The following is a 13,875-nucleotide window of genomic DNA, read 5'->3' on the forward strand; positions in this document are numbered from 1 at the left end:
GGCCCGGCCGCGCAATGTCCGGCCCCGGGCGCGGCGGGCCGGCCGGCCGAGCGGGCCGCCCTTGCCCTTGTGTGCCCCCGAGCCCGGGCAGGGCCGCGGGGCGGAGCGGCTCCTCCGCAGGCGGGGGGCGGTGCTGGCGGCGGCGATGGCGGCGCTCCTGGCATCGCTGGCGCGGCCTTTCCGCCGCGGCCCCGCTGGCCTGGGGACGGCGCTCCGGCGGGAGGCAGCAGCCCGCGGCCGGGGGTGGCCGGGTTCCCAGGTATCCGGGGCGCGCTGGGTGCGGGGAGCGCGGCCCCTTCGGGGGCTGCCTGGAACGCGCTGCCCGCGGGGCTGGGGAGTCGCGACCCGGCGGGGCTTTACGGGAAGACTGGACGTGGCGCTCGGGCCACGCTGTGTCTGTGGTGGGGTTCGTAGGTTGGGCTCGGTGGTCTCGGAGGCCCCTTCTCGCCCGATTCCCACGGGTGTGGCCGCCCTCGCCCCCGCGGAGCCGCTCCGCCGGCAGGAGGGAGGCGGGCGGAGGCTCCATCGCGGGGCGTAGCGAGCGACTGGTTTGTTTGTGCCGAAACCGAGCCCGGGCTCGTTTGGGCAGCACGGCTTGATGTTTGCTTCCAACCTTGTGCTTGCTCAGCACTTACGGTTCATGTGCTCTGTTCGTAATCGTGAGTTCCTGTTGAATACACTTCAAATACCCTCTTGGTAAAGTGGTGTTATGTCTTATGAGGGTTTTTTAATATTTTAAAGTTGGTTTTCTTTTTCTCAGAATCTGAAATACAACCGGTGATACAGACAAAAAAACTTTCTATAACTCGAAATGCTAATGTTCATTAATCATTAACCTGTCGTATGATCCTACACAGGTGCTTAGAAAAAGCCTTCAGAGAGGGGTTGTGCTTTCAACAGGGTCCTTTCTGGTTTATGAAGCTCATAAGCTGATTTCTGGCTTTGCTGAGGTTCATGCAAGCTTCAAAGGTAATATTTTCAAATTTTGAAGTATTTTGGTTATTTCGATGTGAAATTTAAAATTTTTAGTGCCAGAATTACAGAGGAAAATGGTGTAATGCTTTTGATTTTATTTCCATTAAGATTGCATGCAGTGTCATATCGTGATAGGATGCTTTTGAATTGGTTATGGGTGGTATGGTAGCACTTCAACAAGTGATTATTTCAGGTGTAACCGAAAGCAGATTAGTAGCTCCTGTCAGGGATAGAACATGTGCACAAGGTAGATAATAACTAATTTGTTGCCCAGTCTAATTAACTCCTATTGAGCAACACTGGCATAATGGTTCATATGAAATTGAGAAACATCTTCTATTTCTGTAACATTAAAAAAGGGGAAGCAAAAGCTTGCTTTACCTACTAGAAAACAACAAGTGGTAAAATGTTTTTTCGTATATTTTGAATAAGAATGGTGTCACTTCGAGAAGAACAGTAACAATATCTTAGAAGGGGATATTTTTGCAAACTTAAAATTTTTTCTGTCTAAATAAGGATTTTCAGAGTAAGCCTGACTGAAAGGAGCATGAGCCTAAACTGGATGTGTGCTCACTGCATAGTTGAGGTAGTAACCAATTCAGGTTACCTGTTTCTCTGTGTCTCAAAAAAAGGAGCAACTTAGATGTTTATGCAGATAGAAATAAAAATTCAGATAATACATTTTTTAATGGTTAAGGAGCTGTTTCCTGTTCTATAGCAGAAGGAGCATCAGTGAGATTTGAAATAGCTACTCAGTACACAATAAATAATAGTAATGAGGAATAAAGAATTCATCATTTCTCATGAGGAGCATAAATAACTGCTTAGTTCCCTTTGGTGTTTTCAGTGCTCCCACGTGAATTTACATTGCCAAGAAAAGCAATGCTAATGGGCTTTCTATACAAGACATAAATATAGTATGTATAATATAATAAATATGGTGCAAATAAGGATAAAATAGAAATACCTGAAAAATACTCTAAAGTAATAAAAGTATAATAATTTATATAACACGCTTTGTGGGAAATGCATTCAGAGGTTTTGAGTTCTGAGCATTTAGTCATTAGATATGTTAGTAGTGTTCAGGTCAGCAAGCAAACATAACTGTTTAGTGAAGATCATACTGAAGATGTACCATGAAGCTCATTTTGGACACTAAAATCCAAAGTCCATGTAGACTGTTACCTTGTATTAGAAAGGGTTGAAAGAAGACATTTAGAGACAGCAAGGTTAAAAATTATCCAGAATGCATTGATTTATATTGTAGGATCTTTTAAACTGAAGAGCAGGCTTTTGTGTTCAGTAGCCTTCAACTTCTTCTGCAAAGAAAACTTCTGACTTTAAATGTGGCTACCATATTTAGTAGGTAACTTGAAAAAGGAAACCTTATAAACAGGATTAATTTTTATTAAAGGGGTTAGAGGGGTTAGTATGTTTTGAATTCTAAGTTTGATCATGGACCCAGGAGTGATACCAAAGAGACAATAAGCATAGGCAAAATGTTTGTAAAAAGTTAGACAAGGCTTTTCACTTAAAAGATAATTTCTAATGCTTTAATGTTGGCAGAAGAGTAAACTTGAAGTTTGTTCTTCTCCTGTACCATTACATATCAACAAAATTACCTATTTGCTTCCCTTTAGGCAATTTTTCCTTCTAATTCCATTTTTGTTCATGCTGTAATCCTTTGTAATGTGGTGTTTGATAGTTCTGTTTCCTGTACACTGTTCCAAATAATCTATCTATTTATATAGTATTATATTTGGTATTATTATATTCATCCGTTTGGGGAAATTATATTCCCCCACCACTGTTGTGTTTCAGAGTATTTTCTAGAAAAAGAAAGTATCATAAAAATAATGGTACTTAGTTCATAAATAGACACTCCAGAAAGCCAATTCTGATTTTCATAACTATTTTTGCTATTAGTATCTTCAACACACAGTTACAGTAGATTAATTGTGGTTTTTGGGGTATTCGGAAAAATCCTAAGGACTTCAATCAGAAACCCCTAAAGCAATGTTTTGTTTTGGCTTTTGAGTAAATAATGGGACCAACTCAAACTGCAGTAATGTTCTGGCAAAATTGTGGAGCCATATTGAGAATGAAGAATATTTTTAAAAGTTGGGTTTTTTTTCATTGTTATTGTAAGATTTAAATTACCTACATATACTAATGAAAGGGCTTTGTTACTCTCAACTCTCTATTGTACTTGCTGTCCTGGTCCATTTTCTGTACATTTTTTTTTTTTCTGCCATTTTCACAAGTTAAAAATTAAATTTTTTGTAGTAGTCTGATTCAATGAGAAAGGCACCTTGGAATGTTAAATCTGTCCAGCAAGCAAAGCTGTCTTGCTGAAAGCTGTTGTAGTTTCACTGGAGAGGCACCAATTGTCATCCTCGTTGTGCAGTGTACATGTTTCTTATCAGTCCTGCTGTGCTTGTAAGTTTGAAATGATGGCCTGAAAATTACCTACATCATTTGTCTTGCTCTGAAATGTTTTGTTTTTGGTGATAATGTCTTAATTAACTATAATTTGTTCTTTTGTTTCCACAATTTTAATTCCTTCATAAGTGGAAGATGTGATAGAACAAGCAGACTACCTGTATGGGAGTGGAGAAACTGAAAAGCTGTATCGTTTGCTGGTTCAGCATAAAAATAGGTACTTCATTGCCTTGGGACAATACTGTGGCTTCTTTTCTATACTCTTCTGTGTCGGTTTTTCAACTAATACTCTCATTGTGGAATGCTGGAGAACATATTTTTCACCCTTATGTAAGTAGGAAAGAAGAACTTGTGATCTTTTTCCTCCTAATGGAAAAATGAATGAAGAAAGAACTGATAGTTGTAGAAGGTGAGGGTTAATCCTCAAGTTTTTCAGTCATGGTTGTTTGTTTTGTAACTCTAAGAACCCCTTAAAATACACTGCAAAACTCTGAAAGACTCTAAAGTCTCTATTAAATTAGATAGCCAGTGGTATTTATTTAAAGAATAATGAAGCAGTGTTCCATAGCAGTATGTTAACAAAACTTAAGATCCTTAAGCTTGGACTGTAAGCTGCAATACACCATTTGCTAAAGTGATATAAATAAATACATAAATGTACAGGTTTGTGTGCTGGTGGTATGGCTAATCTGTTTTTTCTAGGAAGAATTTAATAATTTAAGTACAATTAGAGGGAAAAAGGATGCATAGTGATTTAAGTATTCCAAGTAAACATCAATACAAACCATCAGAGTGCTGGAAAAAATGCCATCTAGCTAAGAACAAAGTAGCCCTCCTTTTCTTTCTGGTGTTTTCAGTGATACCACTGGAGTTTCTTAAATCTGTATCTTTTTTCTGAGAAAACAAGAACCTTTCCTGCAGATGTGTTTACTCTGCAGACCAGAATGGCAGAAGAAATGTATTGTCAGACTATTATAGTCTATAACAGTGGGCTTTCATTTGCTGTTTGTTCCTTGGGGTTGTACATAGCATGACAGATGATTCACTGTTGCCCTATCACCAACTTGAGGTATACTTTCAAAACCTCCTTTTTGTTTTGTTTCCCTGAATGCTTTAAAACATCAGTGTTTCTGTTCCTAACCAGTGATGATGCAGAGTTGTTATGGCGGCTGGCACGCTCGTCACGGGATCTGGCTCAGCTTGGTAGCACTTCTGCAGAGGAGAAGAAACAACTGACATATGACTCCCTTGAGTATGCAAAAAAGGCACTTGAAAAAAATGAATCAAATTCCGCAGCACACAAGGTGAGCCATACAAAATAACTGAGGTGAGCCATGGAAAGTAGGTGAAAACAAAGCAAATGTCATTGTGCTGTTTTAGGCAACTTCAACATAATTTAACTTTTCAGTTGAGGATGAATGAGGTTTCTACTTCTTCCTAATGTTTTTGGAAGATCTGAGTTCAGACTTTTCCAGGTAAACTTCCTCTAGGGAAACAGAAACATTCAGTGTGTGCAGGACCATGGAAAGAAGTGACTGATCAGGGTGATTACAGTAATTAGCTTCTTCTACTGCAATGTAGCCTTAAAAATGTTGTACATCCTACATTCAGCATGCCTTTTCTGGGCTCTGTTGAGTTTCATTGGAAATATTTCAGGCCCTGGCTGCATTCTTCACTTTTTTATTTTTGGTCCTGCTTTTCTCACAGGCAAAGTGGTCGCAAAGTGTAGTCACTTGCCTTGGTATCTTGGATCAGAAGAGGGCATTGATTCCCTTTACACATGCAGACCAGCAGCTTGCTCTGATGTTGATTGAGCTGTTCACAATAAATACTTAGTGCTTGTTGTCGTTCATGGTGGTGGCAGCTGTTCTGGTTGCAAGTATTTTAAAATGTATTATTAGTATAGTGCTGCATTAAATGTTTTATTTTTGTTATTTGAATTACAGTGGTATGGAATTTGCCTCAGTGATGTTGGAGACTATGAAGGAATCAAGACTAAAATTGGAAATGCTATTATCATCAAAGAGCATTTCCAGGTAATGCAGTTTTTTGCATATGACAAGATTAATGTGTCCAGTATGTAGATTGCATGACAGCTGGTAACTAATTTTTGGTGAAATACTGAAAGCATACTTCTGTTCTGACTTCCTAGTAGTACTTTGTTTTTTGGGTTACTGTGACATATGGTCCAGAAATGCCCCAGAAACAAGGAATACAAATTCGCTCCTGCAGTAAACTAAGTCACTTTAGAAGGGAGTCTTGAAGTGCTTTGGACACCTCTTAGGACTTTGATATTGAGAAATGGCAGTGTGGCTGTCCTTTTAACTGTGGATTATGCAACAGTAAAGGACAAACACTGGAGAAGATAAAGAACTACTAATTTTGCATTACCAGAGATTATATCAAAATCTGAACATGCCATGTCTCAAATGCACCTTTCAATAACCTACTAAAGAGAAGTGCCCAGACATCTGTCAGTGTCATCAGATTTCTGGAGGTGAGCTGATTAAGTTGTGCACTGAATAAATAGTGTGTTGCCTTGAAATTCTACACACCAGTCTGGTTTAATTAACAGTAGAATAACAAATCTATTTTTAAATGTATTTTAATACATGTGTCAGAACAACTTCTTTATATTGTGTTGTTTTCTTCTCCCTGTACCAGAGAGCCATTGAACTGAATCCAAAAGATGCTACAACAATTCATCTTATAGGGATTTGGTAAGATATATTTTCAAAGTAAAGTTAACATATGGCACAGGAGAAATACAAGACTTTAAAATATCTTGCATGAATTGGAGAACTGTTTGGAATAATTTAGAACATACTTGTAATGATCTGATGCAAGCATGAAAACATTGAACAGATACTGGAACTATTAAAAACTCTTTTTGCAGATGTTAAGTTTGCTTCATAGAATCCATAGTGGGCATCAGTGATAGCAAGTTATAGCTCATTTTGTTCTGGGATATGAATGGACTCAAAACTCAGCACTGACTTTACATTGAATGTTACTGATGGCTGCAACTTAATACAATCCCTGAGAAGCTATCAAAAATGAGATGTATTCCTAAAATATCTGACAGGATAGAGTATTTTAAAGGTTGCATTAAATAAAGGGAGCTTAAAAATGCATATGTATTAACCAAAACTCACTGAAATTGAATTTACTGCTCAGTGAAAATGAGACTTAAAATTACTGTTACATGGCAGGCAAATGGACTGGAAATTGAACTTTACATAGTAACCAGGGTATTCTGTGCAAGTGGTGTCATGGAAAACAGTATCATTTACCTGTTAGTGAGAGAGACTCCAGATAGCACTTTTGGTTATTTGTCTGAAAAAGACTACAGGTGTTACATTGTTTTACTGAAGATCTCTAATGTATGCTTGAGAGATTGGAAACTTTGTTTTTTCAGCATCCACCATTCATTCCCACGTGATCTAACAATTGCAATAGTCCAGATTTTTAAGCAGAAGTATATGCTACCAACTGACTAAGCCCCAAAGTCAGTTTTGAGATAGGAAGCTTGTTCTGGAAAGCACTTAAGACATTGTTCTGAAGCAAAACTAGAAAAGATTATCAGAAGTGTTAGATTAATGCTGCTTTTGGCTCTAAAATATTACCATGTTGTATATTTGAATTACTCATTACTGAATTCCAGAGCCATCCTGATCTGAAACTGGCATTTAGTATCAGCCAGTTTTTGAGTATTTTTCTCTTTTCTCTTTTCTCTTTCTAATCTGTCCTGGACTGAATCTCTTTCTGATAAGGCACATCTAATGACAGAATTTCAACTCTGGTTGTGTATTCCATGTCTTGCCCCCCTCTCCTCCAGACATTTACAGTTACTAATTTTTCACCTCCTCTAGAATGCTCTATTTTACACAGTAAATAACAATTGTAATCTCATTGTGGGAGGCTGCTAAAGTGAATATCTTTGTTTAATGTTTGCACCCAGAATGTTCCGTGCACTTGAAATGCTTCAATAAAAATGTTTAATCCTTCCAGAACCAATAAGATAGGTGACTGATTTATTACCTATGTTATTTAGTAGATAGCAAAACAGCATAGCATGGCTTAGCTTAGACCACAAGTGGTTTGATTCTTGAATTTATTTTCATTCTTATAGATCAGAGTCTCAGGAATGTACTGCAGATCTACTTTATATTAATAATTGAGAAAAGCAAAGTAGTGTTGAGGTAAGGCAATGACATTACTCAGTTGCTCTGCTTTTGCAAACACATTAGAACAAAATACACATAAATCATTAAAATCATTCAAGCTCAAAATCTGTCACATGCTTAGTAATCATCCCAATTTTAGCTAATGTAGTTAGTTCCCAGTAAAATACACACCAAAACTTTTTTTAGTAGCAGCTTCACACATCTTGCTGTTTTCTTTTACAGATGTAAGAACACTCTTATAGAACTTGCATTGTGTCTGCAGTTATGACTCTTGGAATCAACAATTATGACATCCAGTTTTTATGTCCAACAACATTATGAGACTGTTGCTCAAAAACAAGAGAAATGGGAAGGGTAGATAAAAATGTTTCTTTTTGCTTCAGGTGTTACTCCTTTGCTGAGATGCCATGGTATCAAAGAAAAATAGCTGCAACACTGTTTGCCACACCACCAACCTCCACTTTTCAAGAGGTATGGTATGAAAACATTTCACAGATTATTTTTCACCCCCCCCCCCCCAACAAAGCTGACCTCTGATTATGGAATGAGCATGGAGTTGTGAGTTTACAACTGTCAATAATAAAATGAGAACATAACAGGAGAGTAAAGGGTGTCTGAGAACATAACAACTTTTACTTTTCTTCAGCTGTAGCACACAGGCAATAGTGTAAATTATTTTGTGTAGTTTTTACATGAGAAAATAATAACTATATGTAACTTAGTTTGTATTTACTGTTGTGCTCTGTTGCAAATAACTGTTTGTACTAGTCCAGTGCTGATGATTTATGTGGTGGTGTTATGCCATGTATTTATTTGCTAGTTCTAATAGAATTTGTCCCCTTAAATTAAATGCAAAAGGCAACAGCTTGCTTTGTTACTTAAGATGAACAAATACCCTTTCATTCTCTGGCCACATATGGTGTGGGTTTTTCTCAATTGAAAGTACTTTTGTTCCTCTTTTCTATGACAATTCCTGCTGTCATACACCCTAAAACATACTATTCAGATCTTTATCATTTAAAATAGTGTGTCTAAAACTGTAAGTGTCCATCTTATTTAAACAGCCATACATATATAGAAGTTTGACACTTAAGTAGGTAATAGAAAAGTTTGGTGCAGCTGTTTTAATCTTTGTTTGTTTAAAGCAACCAATAATTGTTTCGTTCTCTTAAAGTGGAAGGGGGCAGGAGTCACTAGAAAGTAATTGTAGCAGGCTGCTTGCTGCTACACAGAAAGCAATTTCAGAGCTGATTGAAAAAGAAATAAAACTTTTTAATGGAATATCAAGCTTGTAAGTTTTGCTGAAAAACCACTCTCAGAAGAATGTCAGCCAGGATTTCAAATACTGTTAGAATAATTCCACTCCCAGCATTCAGTTCTGTAGCACTTCAACTCACTGAAAAAGCAAACTTGTATTGGTAGATTTTTGCAGTTTCAGTGCAAAATCTGTTTTGTAAATACATCCACATTTTCAAGTTCTGTGAGAGCATTTTCCCTCCAACTATCATTAGGAAAAGGTAGGGATGGACTGAAATTTTGTATATGCTGGATAGGAAACTTGTTGAAAATGTGTGGCTATCATAGATGTTTATCCTTATGTAAGAGGTTACTAACTGGTGCCCTGTGGGAGTCAGTTCTCTCTCAAATATTTATTGACCCAAATCACAAGATTTGTTTCATCTATTACATTCATACCTGAGAAATGGATGGGGAAAACTGTAGATGTACTGGATAGTACAAACAAAATTCAAAATTTATCTTCATAAGTTGAATCAGAAAAACATATTCCAGTTTGGTAGGAAAAAATAGGAGTTACTGTACTTCCGGAAAAAGTGGTAGGGGATTAGTTGGGTAAGTACTAGTTCTTTTGAGATGATGTCAAATCTAATTGTACATGGAATGAGAACCATCAGTAGCATGCTGAATTAATAAAAATAAGGTCATGGACAGGAATTCCTTCTTCAAGTATGTGCATAAGGCTTTAGTTGGACTATTGTGTTGAGTTTCTTCTCCACTTTAAAGGATACAATTTTGTCTTTTACAGGCTCTTCGTTACTTCCACATGGCAGAAGAAGGTAAGACTTGTGGCTTGTTTTGACTGAAGAATATTTTTTAGGATTGATGACTTGCAGTAAACCTTTAGCAATCAGTATTACCTTAATAACTGTAGCTATCAAACCCAAAACATGAGCATGATCAGCTGGTAAATGTGGTGTGCCAGTCAGCACACTGGACTGTTACATTGGAACAATTTATCAGAGATACTTAAAAGTATGTTACACCCTAGTATACATCACTTACAGTGTAACATAAAGATTTTTTCAGAGTAAAAAATAAAGTGAAATTTGTACCTTCCTGAGAATAAAGTACTCTTCCCTAAGGAATTCAACAGGACCACAGGAAGGCAGAAGAAATAAAAAAGGGAATTCTGTGTTAGGCTTTCAGAATTTTCTTAGTATAGTACCAAAGTAAGCTGTACCAAAGTATGCTGCTAATTCTCATCTGAAGCTTTTCTCCTGTCTCTCTGCAGCTGATCCAAATTTCTACAGCAAAAATTTGCTCTTTTTGGGGAAAACATACTTAAAGTTAAACAATAAGAAGATGGCTCTTCTGTGGTTAAGCAAAGCAAAGGAGTATCCTGCACAGACAGAGGAGGACAAACAGGTAGGACGTTAAGAACTGTAATTGTACAATCAATATTGTATTCAACGTGTATGACATCATGGCAGTGGAATGTTTTATAAAATAACTCAGGGGAAGTTATAATTCAGCACCTTCAATTCAGACTCACATCAAAATCAAAAAATTCTAGTATGTTACTAGCAACCTCTGAAAATAGTGGTTGGAAATACTCTGTTTTATTCATAAAAGAGAACTGTTACTCTTTCTTCTTCGTGGTAATTTCACAGTGCTAACAATGACCCAGCCTTAGCTGTGTTGCTGAAGTTCAGGCAGGCATCTGCACTAGCCTGTTTCTATGTGAACACAGATTCATCTTTCACATGCCTGAAATGGGTAAGGTAGGAATTACATTTTGGAATAGCTCACAGTCATATGAACACAAGGAAGAAAAAAGCCAAGATGTACCAAAACCTTAACACTGCAGCCCTTTCCAGGCCCCTTGGGAGAGATTCAGATGATCTGAATAAGACAAATGTAGGGAATGTATCTCTGACAGCAAATCTCCAATGCTGGATGACTTGAGTCACTTTATTACCCTTTGAAACTGTACAGAAGGATTCTGGTTTGAAGGGTAGGCATCTGCTTCCTTCCTAAACATTCAAAGTGCTTCCAGGAGAGGTAATCCATTAGACTTCTTCGTACCCAATAATGCATTCAGTAAAAACCAAAGCATTTGCAGTTACCTCTCAAAAACAATCCTGGTAGCATCAGGACTAACAAACCCTGATTTCCATTTGATTTTTCTTATAGTTGATTTATATTTCATTTAGCATAAAGCTCCAGTTAAGATGCGCATTCTGAATGTCCATACAACACTCTGAATTTCCAAAGTAAGAGATACTTTGGTAGGATTTTGCTTTTCACACCTCAGAAAAAACATTACTGAGGTAGTATTTAAGAATCCCTCTGTAGATTTGCTAGAAAGCCTCAAACTGTTTCTTCCAAAAGTGAGTTCCTTTAGTAACATCTTTCAGTGGAAATATGAGTCTTACATTCCAGTGCCTTGAAAACTGTTTAGGAATTTAATAGCCTGCAGGAGGAGTGTTTTCAGGTGTGTAAGAAATTGATCAGTTCTTCTGACAGTCACTAGGTTTCACACGTGAAACCAGTGATCCCAAAAACTTGTCTTTCTTTAGGAACTATACAAAAACGATTGTCAGGAGTGAATTCTGTACAGTAGCCAAGTTGTTAAACCACTGATCTGCTTCAGCTGCTTGTGGCTTCCTGGTACAGACATCTGTTTCCTCATCTCTTAGAGGGGTGCAGAGCTGCTGAACTGAGAAAGGTGGCATTTTCCCCATTCTCTGGGTGAATGTGTAAAATGAAAAATTCATTGGGAACTAGACTTGATAGTCCACTATGAAGGAAACTGGCCTGTGCAGAGACATTTGAATTCTTATCTCAGCATTATCACTCAGAGATTATCTGGTTTACACTGTCTGCATGGCTTGCTGTGTCATTACCAGAAGTTTGTTGGGTTGGAGGTTTTTTTGTGGTTTGAGGAGGGAGGAGAGAGTGTTGAGATTTTTTTTCTGTTTTGTTCAATTTTGTTGTTGGGGGGTGTTTTAATATGAATGTTAGAGATAATATTAAAATTTTATTAGGTTTTAACCAGGAACCTTAGGCAAATAGAGCCTCAGAAATGGTCTCACACTTCTTAGTCACTATCTAGAGCACTGAAAACTCTAGGTTGGTTGGGTATGGTCAGAGGTAGGACAACTTCCTGCATGCAACTATGCAGCAAATCAAGAACTAGTATTTGTATTCAACACAAATAAACTTCATTTATGTAGTAAGTGAATTGCACTGAAGACACTGGCTTAAGTGTTTTATTCCTATTAATATTTCAAGTATTTTAATATTTCAAGGGTTTTAAACTATGGAAGAAAAATGACTTGTCCTAGGACTCTTCTGAATTTACACAATTGCAGTGAAACATTTGGGTGCTTGTGAGAGAAGTTTTGCTAGAAGAGCCTGTAACTACCTGGGACTGTTATGTTACATTTATTTCTTTCAGGTACAGAAAGAAGCTGTGGAACTACTTAATTCTATATAAGAAGAAACAAGATAATGGGAATTCAGTGCCTCAGGTTTGAGCAACATAGGAAAAAGGCCCCAAATCCTACTTTGGTTTACTGAAGCTGTTACTAAAAGGACAGCTCAGACCTTCTATCTCCCTCTCATTTCTATTAAACTCTGAACTGGAAGATCTGTTTCATTATGTGATCCTGTCTGTTCATTTACATGGGAATGAAGGGAGCTTCATTCACAAGCAGGGTTTATAGTTAGACTGAAAAGGCTGGGAGAGTGATAGCATGGGGCTTAATTTAAGTTTTTTACACTTCTAATCTACAAGTTATTTATGAGGAATAATGAGAAACATGACTAGCATAAGTTTAAAGGAAGGAGGTACAGGGTCATGGCATAATTATAATCCTGCAGTTTTTTCTACAATGTTTTCCTGTGAGGTTCAATGGCCTTCAAGAGTTATAGATGCTCCTACAGATTTATCATTAAGACTGCACCATCTTAATTCCAATATTCTTAAATGTGAATGTTTGACTTTGCAGAAAGTGTTATGGTTTAAAATAAAAAATGAAGAAAAAAAGAACAAGTAGGGAACATCTAAGAAAATCCCTTTATGGGTGATATCAGCAAGTGCAGTGAGCAGCTTTATGATTTAGTGGCTATAAACATTTGCTAGGCACACACACTTTACCCTAGACTATGACAACAGGAGGAATATACACTCCCAGTATATTAGAAAGGAACTACTGTGTGGAAGGATGTGGACTTCTGTTTGTAGACATAAAACTTTTTTTTTTTCTATCTACTATGTTGGCAGGAATTTTCACCAGCAATACAAAGTAACTTAAGTTAGGTGTCCAGCCAAACTATATTTCAATTACTCAAGAGAAAAAGTGGAACAAATAATGAAAAAAATGGTAGGCAATCACTTGTGGTATTGTCAGTAGAACAGCCTAGAAAAAAATTGTCTAGAAATACCTAATATTTGCTTTACTAGGAAAAGGTATTGCAATCTCTAGGAGAAAGATGAAGAACAGCATAAATAGCTTAGACTAACAAACCAAGCCCCAGCTAAGTCAGCAGTAAAAATTCATGGTTGAGGGACATTCTGGGGCTTGAATTAAAGCCTGATGAGACAAAACTACAGTTAAAACATGGTTTTCTCAACTACCATAAAGTAATTATTATTTTTCTACTAGTAAAGCAGCATAATGAAGTTTTCTGTGTCACAGTGCCTCAGGGTGGATCATAGAGTGTTTGAGAGAGAATTTTCTGCATTCATATTTTACAAAAACATCTGCAGAGTTGCTTCTAGTAGCTTTGTTGCAGAGGTGCCTTTACTTGGTGCCTTTGCTGCTGCACAAAGGAAGAATATCCAGATGCTGAGTAATATCTGTGGAGTGTGCAGTGAAAAGAAGTTGAGTTGCAGAAAGAAAGGAAAACCAAAACCCATGAATTACACAACAGCTTCTTCAAGTAGTATTACCTGCCTGGTGCTCTGGTCTGATCTGCAACCATTGCTGCCTTCCCTGTTTTTGCTGTCTTACACCAAATATAGGTA

General features: G+C 37.6%; 1 protein-coding gene across 1 annotated transcript; it reads left to right on the forward strand.

The window, feature by feature from the left end:
* Positions 1–22: 22 nt before the first annotated feature.
* Positions 23–12,504, forward strand: RMDN1 (regulator of microtubule dynamics 1). The gene is made up of 10 exons (XM_056485242.1): positions 23–259; positions 858–969; positions 3,547–3,634; positions 4,562–4,721; positions 5,364–5,453; positions 6,082–6,137; positions 7,988–8,075; positions 9,649–9,679; positions 10,135–10,268; positions 12,304–12,504. The coding sequence occupies exons 1-10, from the start codon at positions 146–148 to the stop codon at positions 12,340–12,342; spliced, it is 912 nt and encodes a 303-aa protein (XP_056341217.1). The 5' UTR covers positions 23–145; the 3' UTR covers positions 12,343–12,504.
* The last annotated feature ends 1,371 nt before the right edge of the window (positions 12,505–13,875 follow it).

The sequence above is a fragment of the Oenanthe melanoleuca genome, chromosome 2 (genome assembly GCF_029582105.1).
Source record: "Oenanthe melanoleuca isolate GR-GAL-2019-014 chromosome 2, OMel1.0, whole genome shotgun sequence".
Taxonomy (NCBI): domain Eukaryota; kingdom Metazoa; phylum Chordata; class Aves; order Passeriformes; family Muscicapidae; genus Oenanthe; species Oenanthe melanoleuca.

Excerpts from the sequence above, each read along its gene's own strand:
- RMDN1 (XM_056485242.1), top strand. The coding sequence starts at position 146 with ATGGCGGCGCTCCTGGCATCGCTGGCGCGGCCTTTCCGCCGCGGCCCC. Across the intron at positions 260-857 it reads GGGGGTGGCCGGGTTCCCAG|GTGCTTAGAAAAAGCCTTCA; the intron begins GTATCCGGGGCG and ends GATCCTACACAG. Across the intron at positions 4,722-5,363 it reads CAAATTCCGCAGCACACAAG|TGGTATGGAATTTGCCTCAG; the intron begins GTGAGCCATACA and ends TTTGAATTACAG.